This window comes from Camelus dromedarius, chromosome 8, assembly GCF_036321535.1.
Source record: "Camelus dromedarius isolate mCamDro1 chromosome 8, mCamDro1.pat, whole genome shotgun sequence".
In the NCBI taxonomy this organism is placed as follows: Eukaryota; Metazoa; Chordata; class Mammalia; order Artiodactyla; family Camelidae; genus Camelus; species Camelus dromedarius.
The window spans coordinates 68529847-68551611 of NC_087443.1; the positions used below are offsets into that span (position 1 = coordinate 68529847).

The 21765-nt window shown below is 36.2% G+C and overlaps 1 protein-coding gene across 2 annotated transcripts; it reads right to left on the bottom strand.

The window, feature by feature from the left end:
- Positions 1-989: 989 nt before the first annotated feature.
- On the bottom strand, positions 990-21680 carry DCLRE1A (DNA cross-link repair 1A). Of its 2 annotated transcripts, none has more exons than XM_010983220.3 (10): positions 21571-21680; positions 19953-21085; positions 16409-18106; positions 14588-14721; positions 13416-13534; positions 10245-10385; positions 8582-8727; positions 7639-7793; positions 2698-2839; positions 990-1679 (listed from the first exon to the last, which is right to left on the bottom strand). In XM_010983220.3, the coding sequence occupies exons 2-10, from the start codon at positions 20437-20439 to the stop codon at positions 1519-1521; spliced, it is 3183 nt and encodes a 1060-aa protein (XP_010981522.3). In that variant the 5' UTR covers positions 20440-21085; positions 21571-21680; the 3' UTR covers positions 990-1518. The 2 variants fall into 2 exon arrangements, with proteins under 2 accessions (XP_010981522.3, XP_064344519.1); XM_064488449.1 differs by lacking the exon at positions 21571-21680 and adding an exon at positions 21397-21428.
- Between the last annotated feature and the right edge of the window lie 85 nt (positions 21681-21765).

The following is a 21765-nucleotide window of genomic DNA, read 5'->3' on the forward strand; positions in this document are numbered from 1 at the left end:
GAGAAGTTTCACAGCACAGAATTAAGGAGGTACTTTTTCTCAGAGTCATGCAAGTGCAGGATCAGCCTTAAAAAGGACTTTTAAATTTGGCCTCTTTACATTCTGCACCCTAGGCATCTTTCCTGCCTCATCCTAATTCTGGTCCAGCTCTGAATGTTTAAGGAAATAATAGTTTTGTGTTATACTTAGTGTTGCATACTCAGTACACTCCCTAACAATGTTTTATAGATTATTTCTGGCTTACCAAAAATGGAACTGTGAAATCATGGGGGATTGAGTTCCTAAGCAAAGAGAGAGAGTAGGTCTACTTTCTGGAGAAGGGGTAGAAACCAAAGGAAAGATGAAACATGATTAGCACATTGACATGATTAGCAAGTTAAAAACTTCCCACTATTCAGATTAGAAGCAATTCTCATACCGAAACCATTCCATTATCTATAACTATTAACTTATGATTTTGCTGACTTCAAATAACTTCTTTGGAATTTTTCTAAGATCAGTACCACTGGATTTATCACTAATGTGCCCCAAAACTTTTCCTCCCCTAAATGTGATCCCTATAACCTTTACCTCCGTAACAAAGGAAAATCCAAGCTTATGAAAATAAAGTTCATGGAGAATATGATCTGTCTGGTGACTGAAATTATAACTGAAAATAATTTTCCATTAAAAAATTAAGAAATCCCTCAATTAACTTCATTGCTAGAGGCAATGCAAGAATACACATATACAGATATGCACATATTCACTATGCTAGACATTTTCTTATTTCAACCGCATAGAATTTTAACACGCATTTTTCCAAATTTTCATTTTGGACCAGCTACTTGATCTCTGTTGGAGAGATCAAGATTCATAAATAAACCATACGACTTCACTTAAAAAAAACTGCAGTCTAAACCTTTAGTTATCTGACATCTTGAGTAAACAGTTTTAGATAAACATTATTCATCCAATTTTTTTATTGGGTGATTATCCAGGCTCTTTGAATCATCTTCAGAGTCAAATGTTGAATTATTTTCACTGAAATTTTATAAAATTGTATAAACATCACAGTTATAAATCCTAAAAATCAAGTAACACTATAGCAGATTTAAGATTAATTTTTTTATTTAAGTATGCATATCATATAAAAGTTTTATCTCATAAAAATATGCTCTATATTAAATAATTTTAAAGATACATAAGTGCTTACATATAATACTTTCGATCTAGTTTATCCATTATCATGAATCCTTTGGTCCCCGAACCTGCCCATTTCCCCTCCTAAGGTTGGGTGCAGAATACAATGCCCCTACTGGGAGGGGCAAGAGCCAGAGGCGCTAGGCAGACCAGTCTCCGTTATCACTGATGATGCTGACGGGTGCCCTGCACCATGAACATGTTATTCAAGTGTAAACGAGAAAATAAGCTACATGAGCGACCTTCATAATGCATATTTCATAACACTGAAAAGATTTAACTACTAACAAGCTAGGCCTAAGTTACTTAACTACTTCTGAGTCCTCTAAGGTAACATCAATATCCAGCTTCCAATTTCCACTCTTTAAAATATTTCTCCATCGTGCTCCTAGATTTCGAAGTACCAACATTCACGGTAGGTATGATTTTCTGTGGCTTCAGCCACTGCACAAAACGTTTCATTTCTAGGTAGCTGCTGTGTTCACTATAAGGAATCCCTGTAACACAAAAGGTATTTATTGCCTACTAAAAATCAGATTTATAAAGAGAAATGAACAAACCCAAAATAAAATTAAAGAGAAGAAGAAAGCATTCCAGAGTATTTTTGTCAAAAACTCTTCGGTGCTTTTTTTCCTGGTAAGAAAACTAGCTACTATCTTTTACAATTAATAACGATTAAAATATTAAAATGACATAAAATTTTTGAACACTAAAAAAATCTATCACTTTTCTATGTAGATACTTCATATGCATTTCTATAGGTTCTTAATTATAGTTAGACTTGTAAAATTTATAATTAGGCTTGTCATTTTAAATAATTATTCCCTTTAAGCATTTTGCTCAGCTGTTGATTTAAGGAAAATTCTGGAAGAAATATGAGTAAAATTTGAAGAGTAACAAGCAGGAATTCTTGATTTCCAAAGCAAGTAAGTAGATTTCAGTCCCTAAGCTCTGCACACATAAAAAGGAAAAAACATTAAATCCTAAAGATTCCTTTATCTTCTTTACAGAGAAAGGGAGAAAGGGTCTTGTTTTGAGTAAACTAGGGTTCAAAAATGTTTCTATTAGCTATTATTCTAATAATCCAATTTCTGAGGACAATGGTAAATCTCCTCTGAGAGATGAAAAAATTAAAGTCAAGTCTGTAACTCCTGGTATCACCACATCCAATCCCCTGTCTTCCCGTTCTCACTGTTTCAGCATCACCTAAACTCCCAGGGCACAATGGCTCTAACCACCCCTCCCTTCAAGTAGCTCTACAATCTCCCCTCCATATCACTGGTCACACATATGAAATGATCTGTAGTAGTCAATGTCTATTTACTACAGGCATACTCCTTTATGAGTTTGCAAAGGACTAAAGATACAGGTTTAGAGTACATGGAGCGGTTTGAAATTGTTAAATTGCTAAAGATACTTTGGTGCCATTTTTCCTTGGATCTTAATTTTACAGCTTTTTTAAAAAAATATAAAGTAATTACAAACATTAAGAGTAAAAAAATTTAATAATTATACCATATATTGAAATGTTTCCTTTGGTCTGGGGAATAACATCTGCTACGCTAGTTAACTTATTAGAGTGCGTCCATCCTGTAGGTCGAAAAGCCAAAACTTGATTATATTTCCCACCACACGTCTTCAAATGATTCTGCAAACCCTGTAAAGTAAAAATAGGATATTTACTTAATGGTCAGTGAAGACAGGTGACTTGCAATAAAACAGAATGATTAAGATGTTACACTGGCACAGTCATGGGGAGTTCTCACTTGGTAAACATTAACTTGGAAAACCTAGTGCTGTGCTTCCAAAAAAATAAAATAAACTCACAGGAAAAAAATCTTTTCCCCTTTACTTAGCTAAGCAAGCTTAAGTACAGTCTGAAAAAAATAAGATGAAGCAACTTTAAAGATAAGTAATTATGTATTTTAAAATTACAATTCGGATAGCTGCCAAAAAAAGAAACAATACAAACACCTTTCCAAATCCTATTATTAGGATATTAGAGATACAAGTATCTATTAGTACCTTTATTAGAGATACTGTATTAACACTGGTACCATCAGTCCAAACATATGCCCATGCATCTATCACCAATAAAGGATTGACAGATGGATAGAAAGATGGAAATAATTATATAAGAATGGCATTATACTCAACACAGACAGACATTCTAAAATGCTCTGTAGCTCTCCTTCCAAGTGTTTACTCCTTTTCACCCTTTATACATGAACTGGAATAATTTCAAAACTTTTCATGTTGCTATGGAAGTAATATGTTAATAAATCTTGAATGGAATAAAACTTTCCAAACTAAGGTCATCAAAATGATGGCATTAAGTAAGATTCTTAGAAAATCAATGGTCAAAGTTCAGCCTTTAAAAGATAAGAGAAATCCAGATAAAGATAATAATGGCATGAGAGATACAAAAACAAAGTCTAATATTTTTGGTTTAAAGACTAAGCTTAGGGTGTCAAAGGCTTAGTGTAAATTTATTCTAAAATTTCTGCTTTTATTTAAAATAATAAAATTCCTAAACTGCTTAGGGCCACCTTAGATTTCCAAAAGCCCTCTTTTTCTTCTTTATCTATACATACTCTGAACTAATGAATTATTCTAAAAGATGCTGATATGAATTTCTGAAGGAATCACACAGACAAATTCACTCATCCACCCATTCATTCATTCATTCATTCAATAAATATCTGTTCCAGTATTAACGCTGAGTGTTGATGTTAGAGTGGTCAGTGAGACACAGCCTTTACCTTCTGGGAGCTTACAGTCTAAGAAGAAGACATCAGTATACACCACCTCTGGGTCTTCTTTTTTTTTTAAAATGGAAATCATCACCATCTGCCCTTTAACTTTTTAAAACTCTCATCATCTACTCCATCAGTACCTAGGAACCTTATAGCTTGATCTTTTCACAAAGGACTTATTTTTAGTATAAATTCCTAGAAATGGAATTTTTAAGGATTTACCCGTAATTTCTATTACTATTCAAGTGGATGAAGAGTGCCAATTTCTCTGAATCTCAGCATAGGACTGTTACCTTTTTTTAAAAGTAGGCCTATTTGATAGAACACAATACATAACTGCTGTTTTAATTTTTCTTTTTGACTACCTTCAGAGGCTGAACATTTTAGTGTGTTTATCAGGCATTAATATTTCACTGGTGAATTAATGATAACCCTTGGATTTCCCTTTTGTATCAAATAATCATCTTTTATTAATTTGTATTCCTTCCATTAAACAGTCATATGTCTTATCAACTACTGCCCCTCTAAAAAAATTTAAGTTATACATATATAACTAAGTTTTCATTACCATATCACTGGCTCTGCAAATTTTCAGGTTTTTGGCTTGCTTAGTCTAATGTAATATTACTCGCTTAATTACTAATCTTCCTCCCCTGTCCTCACAAAGAAAAGGAAGTTAAGTTTAGAGCAATTACACATGTAATATTACAAACTGAGAGTCCAACTTTCAATACAGGTTATCAAACTCATCCATTCCTATTTGTCTCAGTAAAAACACTTGGAATAATCCAATGAGAAGTAATTCCTGTTTTTCACGAGACAAATTAGTTACCACAAAAGCATCATCAACCTGTGCCACAAACAAAACACAGGATATTATCAATTAATATATCATATCATATAAGCCAAACATACAGAAAAGACTGCCAACAACTACTAGCCATTCATTAACCACAATTGCAGAAATACTACCATGAGGAATTTCATTATGATTTAGTCAACATGAAGTCCCTGATCCATGACTTGTCTCTCTGTTTACTGGTTATCAGTTTGTGATAAAAATGCTTTCAGTATATGCCACTAAATTATTTTTTCAGTGTGCAGATAATTATCTACAACATCGTTCTAATGTTTTACCACATCCGTCAATCAGGTTTAAATCAGAGGTGGTAGTCAACTACGTATTTACACATGTGAACTTGGGATGTTGAACCAGGAAGCACGAATGGTATTCCTTACAGAGCTTCTAAGTCCTTCCTTAGAAACCCTGACAGTTGTATCAGGTTTACATTTTCACTAAAAGTCATTAGCTCTGATGCCATAAAACTATTTTTGGCTGGTAAAAAGTTGGTTTGGAATACTAACTAAACTATAGCCTCATGGGAACCATCTGCTTCTATTCCAATCTGTGTTTTGAAGATAAGAAATCGTCAAAAATGTCATCAATATCTGGTCACTTTTACAGAGGCAGGGGAAGGGCTACTGAACACTACAAACAACACTTGACAAATAATGGAAATAATAAAGACTTAATGATTTCAGATACTTTTTTTTTTTTGTCTTTAAAGTAAGTAACAGCCAGTTTTTTTCAGAGTGTGCAGTTGAGTGGTTGTAGGCATGGTCACAAAGTTGTGTGGCCATCATTACTACCTAATTTTAGAACATTTTCATCAACCCCTCAACCAAAACCCCACCGTACCCATGAGCAGTCACTCCCCATTCCCTCTCCCCTGAGCCCTGGAAACCACCAAGCTCCTCACTCTCTCCACAGATTCACCTATTCTGGACATTTCATACAAGCAGCATCTCACAATAGGTAGCATTTTATGTTTGGCTTCTTTCACTTGGCGTGTTCTCCAGGCTCAGTCACCGAAGTAGCATGTAGTAGAAATTCAGTCCTTTTTACAGCTGAATAATATTTCTGTTTTATGGATACATCACCTTTTGTTTTTCTATCCATCGTTTGACGGACATTTGAGTTGTTCCCAGTTTTTGTGCTACCATGAATAATGCTGCTATGAACATTTGTGTAGAAGGTTTTACGTGGACATGTTTTCAGTTCTCTTGGGCACATCCCTAGGACTGGAATCGCAGATCATATAGTCATTCCATGTTTACCTTTTAAAGAAATGATCAAACTGCTTTCTAAAGCGGCTGCACCACTTAATACTCTCATTAGCAACGAACGGGGGTTCCAGGTTCTCCATATCCTCACCAACAGCTGGCACTGTCCGTCTCAGCCGGCCTAGCGAGTGTGAAGTGGCATCTCGCCGCGGCTGCGATTCACTCTTCCCTGACGGCTTCTCTTTTCATGTGCTTACTGGCCATTTGTACAGCTTCTCACTCATTTGCCTACTTGTATACCTTCTTGCTCATTCCTTCGCCCTCTGCTGCCTCCGGCTTCCTCCAACTTCACTTCACTGAATGGGTTCTTGTGCGGGCCACTGTTTCCTTGAATGCACTCTCTTGCAGCATACGACACTTCTAAACACTCTTTACGCCTGGAAAGGTCCAGTCCGTTCACTTCCACAATATTCTGACTCCCCACTCATACTGTCCCACTAAATGGATAATGTGTTCAAATCAAATTAAGTTAGTAGAAAAAAAGATTGTAAAATAAAAATAACAAAAATATGCTATACCCTCCTCAGGATATCATGTTCATTTGATGATCAGTCAACATTCTCATTAGCCTCCATGCAAACTGGAGCCTCTCGAATTTAAAATATGTTTGCGAAGCCGGCTTAAACACCAATGGTCGGCACTATGATTTGATTAGTCTTGAAAATTTTATGAGTTATATATCCATGAAAATAGGCCATAAAAATTTTACCATAATCTCGTGAACAAAGGAGTAGTTATACCAGTTAGCATTTCCTTACTCAAGGGAGAGAACAAAAATACTCATTTTCTTTACGCAACATAAGTGTTACTATTTATAAGGCATACACAGTAATCAACACCCCTAAGCTATTTCAAAAAGCTCCACAAAAGTTATTTCATAAACATTATAACAGAAGTAAAAATACATTTTTTTTGGTGTACACTATGTTCTGAATTGTTTTAAATACAGTTTTGATGTATTCCATTGCTAAGTGTCAAAATGTTAGTAAATGGAAGGAATCTTAGTATCTGAATAAATCTGACAAACGAGCCCCCACAAATCACAGGAGGGTCACATCATATGTATCTTAATTTATGCCTCAGAACTAACACTAGAACTTCCTCTTAAGATGTATTTCCACTATGTCATTTAATCCTCCCAACAAGTATATTTCCAACATATATCAGCGTTATACTAATATTAATACAGAACAGACCTCAAGAAAAGACATGAAAAAAAGAAAGAACTCTGTAGCATTCTCCACTCATTTCCCAGGAAGAACTAGAAAACAATCTTAATAACAGAAGGTTTGAATGACCAGAGAGCTGCGTACTTTTCTGTTTTTGTTTCTTCCTTTATGACTGTTCTCTAGTTCCTAAACTCCTGGTGGGCATATGAATTACTCTACACAGCTGCACACATACAAAAACTTAAAACATTTAAAATTCCATTTAAAAGATTTCCTACGGCAAAGTTTACCATAGGTGACTCCACTGTAACTGAATTCCTTTAAGTTAAATGTTAAATGAAAGTAAAATGAAAGTAAACTGGCTTTTCTAGTTCAGCCTGAAAAAGACGTATCTTTTGAATGCTTACCTTGAAATTAATTTGCATCATTGGGAGAAGGTGAACCAGTGAATTGCACATGTCTGTAGTGATAAGGGAATTCATTTCCGGTATATTGAGGCACTGTAATGTTTTATATTTTTCTTTGGACATTCCCACTTTTGAACCTAAAACATCAGCAATGGCTACAGACAAAGGAAAAGTTTAAAAATAGTAAAATTACAGCTTAGGAAAAAAAATAAAATTGTAACAATCAACTTTAAAATAAAAATCTATCAAATAATAAGAAATTCAAAACATTCATACTTCTGCCATAATTTCTCAAAAAGGCAGAATAATTTTCTTTGTTAACTACATGAAATAGATTGTGAGAAAGCCAAGAATTTATTTTTAAAGACCTAGTATTTAAAAATTGCAAAAGATGTATGGAAAGGGGTAAAGGGAGGGGGAAAAAACAAATTTAGAGGAGCTAAAACCTTGGCTTTATCATTTTAAATCTTAATGTTTGACATTATGGGACCACAGTTAAGAAAAAGTGGAAAGTATTTTATATAATAGTATGATACTGTCTAGATAAACTACAGTTACATATCCAAAAATCATTTAGGAACAAAAATTAAAACTGTTCTTTAAAATAATTGATGGTTATCATCAAAGAATGCAGTGACACAACTATGTACTAGTCATCTTTTAAAGTTTACTAAAACCCTAATGTAGCATGGACTTTTGCTCTACAATCATCCTGTAGATACAAAGGCTACCATAAACACATTTATCAAATGTTTCCATTAAGCTAAGCCTTTCAAAGTTTCAACAAGTCAAACTCTCAAATTTTTCTTCAACTTCAAAGGTAACATTGAACCATTTCAGGAAATAAATACCAAGTACAAGAACAGAGACTGAAAGGGCTTTATGCAAAAAGATTCTGATCTTTATAATATATTAATGTAAATTAGATACAGCTACCACCCACCTAGAAAGACTTTCTCTTTTCCAATAGAATACGTGCCACAGACAACAAGAGCACGTGGGTTTAGAGTTACAGTCTCAAAGGCAGTGTTGATGGCAAACTGGATAACCTCTTGCTGAGAAGGAAAGGTGTATTCTGGGCTGCAATATCTGTAAGAAATACGGTACTTACTAAAAGAACCACAAGAAAGCCATGGCACGAAGTTGGATGCTATTTTACAAAACAAGCTTTAGCAAAAGTACTTGCAACAGCCGTAAAGATACATGAACACACTACAGTTATCTCACCAGGGCCTGTGGTAAGACATCTGTCACCAGCTAGTGATTATTTATGATGGAATTACACATTTTCAATATACCTTCTTCACTGTATTTCTTTTATCTCCCTCCAGGAAACTGCCTTTTTTTTTCCCCCCTTCAGGAATACTTTCTGGCTAGCTGGCTGTTTTAGCTATGAATTACAAACTTTAAAATCTCTCTTTTTTTTTTTTTTTAACTTTCAATCCCTATCAAAGAAAATATTATGGATGGGGTGAACTTTAGACTCAAGAATTCTTATTTAGTAAAATATATATGTATTTCAAAAGAATGAAACTGAACATTAATTTAGTGAAGTAGTTTTAAATCAGTTAATGTTCACATGTTTGGTATCTTCTCTTAGGAGATACAGAAATATATACAGTATTACAGGAATATAGAAGATTCAGGTAGGTCTACCTCAATACAGTAACACCCAATGAAAAATTAACCCTAAGACTACTGTCACATATATTTGAGATGAAAATTAAGCACTTTTTTACCAAAAAAGTCATAAAGTACAAACATCAAAAAAATACCAATTTTCCCCAATTTTCAAAATTTTTTTTCTGGTCATAGGAAGAGAGGAAAAACTTAGTCCTTTCTCCTATAAAAACTCACCAGGAAATTCAGAATTGCATTTAGAATAGAATTAAATAACAAAAAAAATTTTTTTAAGTATTGTTTTCATAATTCACCTGATATTTTAAGGTACATGTAAAAGAATGGAAAATGAGCTACAGTGTTAGAAAAATGGATGTGAAAAGACATCTTTTACTAAAATATGCCCTCCAAACTCACTTCTTCTTGAAACAGTTTGAAATAGTTAACATAATTTCTGACAAGTTGATGAGGTATTTTAATACATAATAAAAAGAAAATGGCTCATGTGTATAGCACTTGGGAATTTAAAGTTGTCACTTACAGATTATCTTGCGGAGAAAGGAACAAAATAATTGTGAATATTCAGATCAAACACAGAATCTCATTCTGTTTTTTTTTCTTCACAATTATACTGCATAGCTACACAGATACTTTAAACAGATAACTTTAATGAGTATTTTCCTCAAGTTTGCTCCCCAATTTTTCTTTCTTGTTTTAGTAACAAGATTCTCACATACACTATATTTTCAGAAGGATATTACAAAAACATTGAGCTGGAGTCAGTTAAGACATGTAATCTCAAATCTGTTCCTAAGCGAGTATACATTTTTTCATACAGCATTCCTCTGACAAATAAACTTAAATGATAATTGATTGATAAGCCATCATTTTGATTGGTGGAAAGTACAAAAGCTCAAATTATTCATACCATACAGGCAAATGCTGCCAGTGGAAAAAAGGAAGCACACAAACAAAGCTTCTCTTACGTTGTGTCTAAGTACAGCGTGTGGACTCTATGGTCTGCAAGAAGAGAACGTTCCATGGTGGGGTCTGCTCTGAAGTCTCCGGTGTGTAATATGACGTGACCATTAGGCAGACGAAAAAGGACCATGACGGCACCTGGACAGCTGAACACAAACATTTCAAAGGAATATTCTTAATACAGGCAAAGCATCTGAAGGGAGAACACTCACTGCAATATCAACCAATTAACACACGTTACTAGCTGACCACGACAACATTTATGTCACAGACACAGAAAAATGGTGTGCACAAAAGGATTAATCAGCAGGCCAGGGCCGCTCACACTCCACATGCCCCCAGGAAAGGCCTGTCTTTAGGACTCTTCCTTGGCTGGCCCTTGGGAGGTGAGTTCTGAGTCCTTGAAATATTCTGCCTGCTAGGAGTGTTTTGTATGCCCAATGCATTGGGCCACGTGTTACTATTTTGATCAGATAGGTGATGCTAACAGTGTGATCCATGGAGAGTATCTGTTTTTGCTCTAGGGGACTGGAGTCCAAGTAGCCAAGGTCAGTCACATGGGTGCTGCATGTGTACTTGGCTGACCCTCAGTAAAGCCCTGAACACCAAGGCTCAGCTAGTTGGCCACACATCGAATGTGTTGTTACACACTGCTGCTGGGAGAATTAAGCACACTGTGCCATTTCAGTAGAGGAGGACACCTGGAAACTGGTGTCTGGTTTCTCCTAGATTCACTCCCACTAGCCTTTTCCCTTTGCTGCTTTTAATCTCTGTCTGTTCACTCTGATAAAATAAAATCACAAATATTGCAATTTCTCTGTGTCCTGTGAGTCATTCTAGTGAGTCATTGAGCCTCAAGGTGGTACTGGGAATCCCTGACACAACGGGGTTTGAAAATTACTGTCAAAACACAGAGAACTTTCGTTTGGAATTCTAGGAAGACATAAGAAATAATTACAATTGTAATAAAAAATTTCCCTTTACCCGCCTGTCCCCAAAGTTCAGACCCCAATGACTTCACTGGGGAATTCTATCAAACAGTTAGGGAAGAAATAATAACAATTACTGCATGACATCTTTCAGAAACTAGAGGAGGGGGTAATATTTGATGACATCATTGATATCAAAACCAGACAAAAGCATTATTTTAAAAAAAAACCCTATAGGTAAATATCCATTATGAAAAAGACACAAAATTCCTTAACCAAATATTAGCATATCAAATCCAGCTCGGGGTGGGGCGGAGGGTATAGCTCAGTGGTAGAGGGTCTTGGGTTCAATCCCCAGTACCTCTGGTAAATAAATAAGTAAACCTAATTACCCCCCACCAAAAAAAAATTCCTGAAAAAAATCTTTTTTAATCCAGCTACATATTTTTAAAAAGGGTAATATATGAAGACTAAGTGGAATTGACCCTAGTAATGCAAAGCTGGTTTAATATTCAATTAAGTCCATCATTGTCATTTACCACATTAATATCACAGAGAAGAATTGTTTTTTCACCTCGGTAGATGACAAAAAAAAATCTGACAAAATTCAGCATCCATTCATGATTATAAACTCCAAGCAGACTAGGAATAGAGGGGACTTTCCTCAACCTGATAAAAGGCATCTATGAAAAACCCACTAGCATTGTGCTTAACAGAGAAAGACTGAAAGCTTTTCCCTTAAGATCAAGAAAACAGAAGGGCTGGACATAGCTCAGTGGTGAGTGCGTGCCCAGCATGCACAAGGTCCTGGGTTCAACCTCAGTATCTCCATTAAATAAATAAATAAACAAACATAATTACTCCCCCCAAAAAAACAAAACAAAGAAAATGGCAATATGTTTCCAACTCAATTCAATCCTATTCAACATTGTACTGAAGTTCTGACCCAGGACAACACAGAAGAGAAAAAAATAGCATTCTGAATGGAAAGTAGGAAATAAAATGAAATTGTCTTTATTTGTGGATGACATGATTGTAAACGTAGAAAATTTTCAAGAACCTACAAAGCCAACCTACTACAACTAATGAACAAGTTTAGCAAGGTCTCAGGATACAAAGTCAATAAACAAAAACCAGTTGTTCATCAAGAAGTGAACGGATAAAATGACTGTACTGTCTGTTTACGATAGATACTACTCAGCGATGAAGAGGAACACACAACAGCATGGATGAATCTCAGAAGCATGATGCGGGACAGAAGCCAGACACAAAAGAGTGGATACTAATATGATTTCACGTAAATGAATCCTAGGAGAGACAAATCTAACCAGTAGTGACAGAAAACAAACCAGTAACTTCCTAGGTCAGAGTAGGGGTTGGGGACTAACTGGGAGGGGCACAAGGAAGCTTTCTGGGGTGGGGAAAAATTTCTTTATTTTTACTGTGGAAGGAATTGCATGGGTGTGAGCTTTTGTCAAAATTCAGCAAACACTTAAAATGGGTGCATTTTATTTATGCAAATGATACCTCAAATTGACTAAAAAAAAAAAAATCAGAACTTGAGTTGTCATAATTGGTCATTAAAAAAAGAAACAGCAGCAAAGTTAGCAGACAAAAACTTACAGACAACCTGAAGAAACAGCGCTGGCCTGGATTTTAGGAGACCTAGATTTAGTCTTAATTTTAATTCTCTAGGCATCTATGATCTCTAAGGTACATAAGGCTAACATTCTATGAAAAGTGGAAAGAAGCATAGGTGATGGTTACATTCTGGCATCGTGAATACTGACAATACTTTACATTAAAAAAAAATGTGAGGGAAAAAGAAACAATTTCCAAGGAAAAAAATCTTCCCAGTCTTTGGTATCAAACTTCTGAAGGCTTTCTTAAAAGGAAAAAAATAAAATAACCCCTCTAGTATCTGAATGGAGTACAAGCTGTTAATTTATATAAGTGATATTAAAGAAAACGGCACAATGGCAAAAAATAAGATGGGAGTCATATGTCAAGCCCAGTAATTTAAACTGCTTTACAAGTGAGTTAGATAACAAGAAAATCTCTCTACATTTAATCTTTGATTCTGCAATTGGGTACATTATTTTTTTCAAAAGAAGGATGTTTTACTCAATTTTTAAGAAATATGAAGCATAATAGTTTCAATTAAAAAGTTCTTAAATAACTAAGCCAATGTGTTTTCCTTTTGAATATTTAAAAATAGGCTATTAATAAGGGAACTTTAATACTCACTGATTGGCATCTAGCAAAACAATTTTGACACCATTCACTATACATTCAGTATCTATTGGCAATGGATGGATATACTGTTCTTGCACACGAAGTTTGCTCTTCACCAAATTGCCAGTTATCTGCAAAACAGGATGTGCTTATTATGGACACATTAAAACACTAAGTAAGTCTTTTATTTCATATCTAGTTTAGAGCACAAGCATCTTGGTGATCTCCCTGTTCGCCCACTTATATTCATATAAACACTCCAGAATGCCGGGGGGAACTTCTAAAATGTCTGTGTCACAACTCTGCTTAAACACTTGTCTCTGACTGTCACTCACTTGTGAGAAGTCCATCATCCCTGGCACAACACACAAAAGCCTTTGTGATCTGGCCCCTGCCCATTTCTGTGGTTTATCACCTGTTATTCCCTGTCTTGTGTGGAGCCACTCTGAATTACCTGGAGTCCCTGGAAAAGGCGTGCTTCCAAGGTGTGTGTGCTTTACACAAGCTCCTCTCTCAACCTGGAATGGTTCTGGAATCAGACTGACCTGCATTCAAATTCTGGCTCTGGGACTTGGGGCATACCACTCAACTTCTCCCAACTTCAGTTGCTTCATTAATAAAAAGAGGACAATAGAAGAAAGCTTGAGGGTTAAATCAAATTCCAGCCAAAGCCCTCAGTAGTAGGCATTAAAGTACTTACCTTTTAATAATTAATTCAAGGTTATCTCTTTCACCATGAAACTTTCTCTAACCTTAGCCTGGGACAGAGTAAAACCCCTTCTCTCTACTTCTAGGCATTCTGTTCACTTTTCTACTGATCCCATCAGGGTCCTATCTGTGAATGTGTCTCCTTACGGTTGTAAGCTCCTTAAAGTTAGGGATTTTGCCTTGAATAGCTTTTTTAGGCACTCAATAAATGTTTACTGAATGAAACTTAGGGGTTTTAGTACATCGTGATGTAGTTTATCTACTGTTTTCACATAATGAAGCAAACTTCAAAAAATCTGTTGTAACTATTGACAACAACTCATTTAACTTTAGGATCTCAATGTGGAATCAGTTTTGTTGTATCTTTTCTAGGAAGAGTGATGGGTCTGATGATTTTAATTATTCTTTTTATACCAGAATTGCTTAGATATTAGCTGCATTCTCCCAATTCAGAATTTTAGAATACTAAAACTTACCTCACTACAATAAACTGGAAACGTGAAGTTTTTAGACAATCCAGCATAATGGTCAGAATGAAAATGTGTGAGGAAATAGGCTGTGCAACCTTCAACGTGTCCATACTGAAAGGCATCGACTGTAAAGCCGGTTCCTGCAACGAACACATCAGCACAGCCGCTTGAGTGACAGCTGACGCAGTAAGAGCTTTCCAACTTGCTCATACAGCAAACCCTCCAACACCTTTACACCTCATTTCCAACTTAACTTTACAAACTGATTTTAAAATCTACACCACATTTGTAGATGCTGACAGGTTTATATAGAAGAGATAAACAAGTTTATACTGTTTCACAGGGAAATACATACAAGATCTCGTGGTAGCTCATGGTGAAAAAGAATGCGACAATGAATATATGTATGTTCGTGTATGACTGAAAAATTGTGCTCTACACTGGAATTTGACACAACATTGTAAGCTGACTATAACTCAGTAAAATAAAATTCAACAAACAATAAATAAAAATCAAAATCTACACCACATAAATTCAGCAGAAGGTGCTATTAGAGATGAAATCTTGTTAAGTTTCTACTAACTACCCCAGTATAGGCTTTTTTTTTTAAATAAATAACTGTACAAAAAAAAAATACTAAGCTACAAACCAATGACTTCTTTGTTTTGCTGAATATTTTCAAAATACTTATTGGGCACCTAAAATCCTTTACTTCTGCAAAGCAGCAAAAGGAAAATGGTGACTTTTTTTTTAAAAAACATGAATTCTTAATGGGGGCAACAGTGATTTGCTTCTAAGGGGGTAAAAATGGTTGAAGACCCAAGTAATCTTATTGGCCCTCCAAAGGGCCACAGTAGAATAATAATCTGTCGTATATGAATTTCATTGTGGGAGGTGGAGAGAAGGAAGGAAAAATGAAGGAAAAACAAAACATGCCTAAAAAGACTCCCTAGAGGAGCAATAATGAAAATAAAAAAGCTATTCTGAAATTTGTTCACAAGAAAAACACAAGTATGCAGACTGTGACACACAAGCACACCTCTACAGTCCTACTGAGGCTTATAACACATGGCCTACTAGTTTTGGGTTCACTTAAAATACAGAAAACTAATCGAAATAATTATTAAAAGACAGAACTGATGCTATAATGTACAAACAGGCTTTTCTTTACATAAATGTCTTGAACAAATTATAGATCTAGAATATCAAAAAAGCACTTTAAAAATTCTTTCTGAAACCAGTGTATTCTGGCAGTTTTATATTCTTTGCAGAAGAAGAATGACTGGTTTCTTCAATAACAAAATTTATTTTACTATACATGTCTCTACTAACTCATCTATGAAGGCATGAAATTACAAGGATATGAAAAAGTTGAGGAACTAAGTTATGCTATGATTTAAAATGTTTGGTATTTATTATGACTCGTACAACCTGTGCTTTCCTTCTTTGAAGCTATTTAGGACTTTGCGTTTCTCTTAGGTGCTTAGTGACTGCCTTTTATTATAGTTACTTACTGAGAGCCCTTCCTTTTTCCGTATTAAGCTGATCTTTTCCAATCTTTGTCAAATCTGTAATATCTACCCAGCTGGTATAGTATCTTGTACACAGAATGTTTAATAAAAGTTTGCTGAATTGAATGGAACACAAAGATTAAACAGGCAGAAAACAAACAAACAAACTAACAAACTACGTTACAGCTTAATAAAGTATAAAAAGCAGAAGAAAACACAAAAATTGCCTTTCACACACACACAATATGGGCAATGAACATGAAGTCAAAAAAGCTGTGTCTCTGTAGATATACTAAGCATTGATATTTCAACTTACCAGGGATTTTCTTATAGAACGGGCATGTCCTTTTTCTTAATTCTCCTGCATGAGATGATTCCGCGGTTTTCATCCTCTTTCTCTGCAGTCTGCCATGAGTCGATTTGAAGGCTTTGTCTTTACTTAAATTGACTTTTCCAGATTCTGTCTTGTTAATAAGGTGATCTGAGCTCTTCTGATGTACTGATTCCTGTGGTGAATCTGACTTTTTAAGTCTCTTTCTTTGATGCTGTGACTTCTTACTAGAAAGTTCCACAGACGGCCGACTCCCACTTAAATTATTTGCCTCTAATTCTAAATCACCTAAAGATTTTTCTGCTTTCCTCTTGCACTGCCGGGACCTCTTTTCATTAGGACTTACAACTGCATTTAAGTTCATCTCTTCTAATGCATTTTCCTCCAGTGACTTCTCTTCCTTTCTTTTGGGGGGTAGTCCAAAATACACACCTATATCCATTTGCTTCATTACCTTTGTAGAAGGGGGTGTCGCACTACACTTAGGACCAGATGGCAATACTTTCAAAGACTTAGCAGCAGTAGGTGTACTAGGCAATGTCTCTGTATTTAAAGCCGTATCTTTACTGTCTAGCAAACTATCAAATGCCTTCCTGCAGAAACATCCTGAGTTAGTATTGTTCTTGGCATTGAAATTCCTACTTGATAATTCTCTACGTTTACCTTGGGTTGGGTGGAGAGAATCACACCCTCCTCCCTGGCTTTCAAAAGGTTTTGACACTTTACTCTTAAGTAATGGAAGAGAAATCTGATTGCAAACAGCTGATGGCTCAGTTACCTGTTTCTTTTTACTTGACTGAGATGAGTGAAATGCTGACTCATCAGGTTTTGCTTTGGTGGCCTGATAACTAGGAGAGGTAAACACCCCTCCTAACGCAGGTGGAAACAACATAAAATCGTCATCAGTATATGCAGGATTATCACGTGAAAGAATACTCTTGTTTTGGAAAGTAAGTTGAGACGAATCATTCAGAGTATTGCATTTATACAATTCTTTATTGTATTTATCCTGAGTTAGGAAGCTATCCACTTCGGAGCAGTTGTCCTCCTGGTCCTTTAGGAAGGGATCATGGAGTTTTTTCAACAAAGTCGAGCTACTGTCATCTTCTTCTAAGCTGCCATCTTCAGAGCTTTCCATAAAAAATACTTGCTGTTGAGAATCATCCAGGTTTTCATCTATATCACAAGTTTCTTCATCGCTTTGAAGTGGAGAATAGGAGATTTCACAGTTGCTAAAGTCATTTTCTGGCAATGGCAAATTTATGTGTTCTGAGTTGTTCTGGCTGTCTAATTGCTCAGCAAGCGGGAAACCAACTCCTACCAGTTTGTCGTTATTAACAAGTTCTGTAAATTGCGGGGCTTGTTGGGAAGTTTGGATATTTGCTGAGGAGGAAATCTTTTTATCAGTTTCAGTTGGAGACTGAGATTTTCTTAGACACTGCGTCACCAACAAGGGATCAGATGAAACATTTTTTACGTCGTCCATTTGTTTCTGATACAGAGACCATTTTTCCTCAGGGCCACACAGAGAGACTGAATTAGTCTCACTGAAACGCCCACCTGACCCACGTGATGGACTGCTAAAAGGACTATTACTAGCCCTGCTTCGAGCTAGCAGGAGGTGAGTGTATCTCTTATAATGAGAAGGAATCGTTGAGGTACACAGATGACCATCAGGACACTCTGCAAATTTTAATAAAGAATAAAGCATTACAGGATCAAAGCACAGACTAAGCTGAGCACTATAAATTAACAGCATTAGCACTATAAATTAACACTTTAGTGGAAAGTCAGCAGTCCTACTTTGAGGCCACAGGACAATACCTATCTCTATACAATAACAGTAATCCAGTATGGTTTTGCAAGGTGCTAGTTAATATTTTTAAATCAAATACTCAATTTTCAGTTTCTTTTCAAATAATCTCCTCCCCAATTTTAAGACTAACACCCTCTTCTCGCCACTAACAACTTTCACAAATATGAGCTCCTCCAAAATGCAAGTCATGCTTATGCCAGGTGTTTCTCAAACAGGTGCTACAAATTGATACCATCAGTTTCACTAAGTCACTATTGCTCAGGCAATAAAGAGACGACTGGTATGTCTCTCACAGACTAAAGTTCTACCCCAATTTTTATCTTATCAGGCAACATAAATTTATGACAATTGTAGTATTGAATCAGGTTCCATTATTTAATATTCAACTGCAGGTAATAATCTTAATTAGCTACAGCTGCTAATACTCTAAGAAATGCAATTTGACAAGCTGGTTAATAATAAGGCTTTAATAATCTGGAACCATCCTGCCATTATGACTGAGAAAGTCTGCAAGCCACCTTGGCATACCCCCTTGCGTGTTAATTTCCAGGCTTATCAAAAAATGATTTCCTCCACCAATGTTACATTAAGTTGGAAGACTCCATTGCTTAAAACTTAAAACCACTTCATAACAGTATATGCTATAGAATAGAATTCAATTCAAGAAGAATCCACTTGAGATTTTACTCAAAGGAGTTTAATCGGTGAAAAAAAACAACAACAAAAGAAAAATCCCTTTGAAGTGGCTTCATCTATAAGACATTTCACTCTGAAGTTCTCACCATGGGACTCCAACTTCCACTTCTGATTTTTAAGGCACTTAAAAGCAAATTACTAGCATTTGATGAGGCTTCCACTTTTATAAGAAAGGCTAGTGCCAATTTTTTTAAGTTATTTTGCATCTTCATATAGTACTTCAAAATAACTAGAGGTTAATAATAAAATGTCCTCTGAATCATAGTTAACACGAAAGCCATACTTAGTATTATTTTTATTTTACTGAATTTCAATTCTTTGAGATTTAAAAATCTATGTATTGTGTATATAACTTTAAAATACACAAATCACCATAACAACCCATTCTCCACATACTTCAACTAGGATTTTCAACATGTTAAACATGACATGTATTACATATTTTAAAAGATGACAAAAACATAACATTATTTCAGTTATCATTTGGCATATTTTAATTTATTAGGATCATAATAACCTGACACTCATTCCCAGTTCTTTCTGTACATTAGCATGATGACTCCAGCATAACCATATTCAGAAGACTGAACTACATCCATAATTCTCTCAAAGTCTGTTTCATAAAAGATAATACAGTGGGCAAATTATTTAACTTTTAAGAACCCTCATCTATAAAATGCCAATACAACCTACCTTACACAGGTGAAAGTATCTAGCATAGTATGTGTTCAATTAACATTTATGAAAAATAACTGAGGTATCTAGGGACTTTTATAATGAATAAGAAAATGCATTGAAACTGTTTTCAGGTCTGCAACATTCTTTGCAATGAAACCATTTCACAAGAAAGGTAAAAATGCATTACCTTGTTTCCTTCTAGGGTAAGTCATTTATACTTACAGTGTCTCATCTCTCTTTTGGTTTACTGCTTACCGTTGCTTGTTTCACTAGATGCATGTCTGGTCTAATGCAGGTCTTGTCGACTATTGGCAGCCACTATCTTTTCTGTAATCTTACCTGTTTCAGAGACTGGTGGGGAATCCAAACACTCAAAAACATGCCATCGAGGTGTCTGACCCAGCAAAGCGGAGAAAGGCATCTGGCAGTTTGGACAGTATCCATCGTACACTGGCCGGATCTTTGGAGACACGTGTTTGTTTTTCTGAGTCCTGCTGTGCTTTCCTGGAGTGGTCTCCTGGTCTTGGCACTGCTGAACACCATCCCCACCATCAGAGTTCTGACTAGAAGTTAAAGAAGTCTGGCTGGCTGTTTCTCCAAGGCACATTTCAGGGGCTTTCGCCTTCTCGTTAGCTTCTACAGTTCTTTTTTTATTTCTGTTTCGTTTTGACTGGTGTTTTCCATCTGTTGCTTTTTCAACAGATTTTGGGATATTCTCGGAGCAATTATTTGAATGTACTGGTTTTGGTTTTCTTTTGGATTTGTACTCCCAGATGTCTTCTTCCAAAAAAATGTCTTCTAACATGGCAAAATGCTTTATAGTCATCAAAGAAACACTACTCTTAAGTAAATTGAGGGTCTATTTCTTGTTACAAAAATTTCAAATGGACTTATTTTGCTGAGAAAAAAAGTAACAAAAAACCCACTAACTTGACGGGAGTCCAAAGCTCTGGTAATGAATATACTGACAAACTACAAACTCTATACCTAAGAACACTTGCCGTTCCATTTATGCCACGATAACATTAAGACAACCAACCACAGGGGCAGCATCTGATGTTTCCCACTGTGTATACTTCATTCGGGTACCCTGGCTTCTTCAAGGACTTGATTCATAAAAATAAGACTCACTAATACTTAGAAAATTAAACATTAATGGGAACTACAGGTTTAACAATTTAATCTTAGAAGGAGATTTGTAAAATTGTTATAAAGCTCCTGTCAGTTCTCCTTCAACTGAACAATTGTCCAAATAATTCACAAATCCAACCACAGTCCCTGGGCAACTGGCTCAGCAGGTGCTCCAAACACTTAATGGCTACCTCCGTTTGCCAGTAACCCTAGTCATACCATAATCAAATGTGTGTGATTCACAAAAAACATAATTCTCCTTATCCGTGACTCGTGGATATTCAACAACTTCAGTTTTCCGGGTCAGTCCGGTATCTTCTTCTATCAGCAATGAACAAACACTGCACAATGAACAAACAAAATTCAAAGATGTTAAGCTGTGCATGCACTGAGGCCACCCACAATCCTCACTCCAGACCGCAGAGGTGTTCTGCCTGGGGGCGACCAGCCCTCTCTCCACCGCCCTCAAAGCCAAGGTTCACCTGCCTCATGCCTCCCACCGGCTCAACCTCCTCTTTGGACGTTGGAAGTTGCAGCGCCAATGAGGGGTCCCTGCCAGCACACCTCCCCAAAAGCCATCAGCGCCCTCCCCTTCTGAAGACAGAGGCCGGGTCCTCTGGGATCCCCGCCGCCGCCCACCTGCCACCCTCACCCCCCGGGACCAGCTCCAGCTGCTTCCGCTCCCCTCGCGCCCCCTCCTCCCGCTCGGCTGACAGTCTATTCGCGCCCGCACTTTCAGCACTGCGGGGTAACAAAATACTGTATTTCTGTATAAGCCAAAGCGTTTGGCTAATCTCCCCCAACTTAAAAAAGCTTACTCCTTTACCTTTCCTGTCGTGGCGGGAAACAACTTCCCGTTACCAGTGCTGTGTCGAATCGGCTGATCCTGGTCTAAAGGGGGACTTTTTAAAAAGAGGAAAAAACAGATCGTGCCTTTTTACGTCCTACCGATTTATTTTATTTTAGTTCAAAACCCCGCTGATTTCCAAAGTGAAGGTTAGGGGAATGGTTCTCTTAGCGC

What these genes read in the sequence shown, in the direction of transcription:
- DCLRE1A (XM_010983220.3), bottom strand. Translation starts at nt 20,439, where the DNA reads ATGACTATAAAGCATTTTGCCATGTTAGAAGACATTTTTTTGGAAGAA. An exon ending in GTTTTGCTAGATGCCAATCA is followed by an intron (nt 10,386 to 13,415) that starts GTGAGTATTAAA and finishes GTTTGTGTTCAG; the next exon opens with CTGTCCAGGTGCCGTCATGG. An exon ending in ACGCTGTACTTAGACACAAC is followed by an intron (nt 8,728 to 10,244) that starts GTAAGAGAAGCT and finishes TATTTCTTACAG; the next exon opens with ATATTGCAGCCCAGAATACA.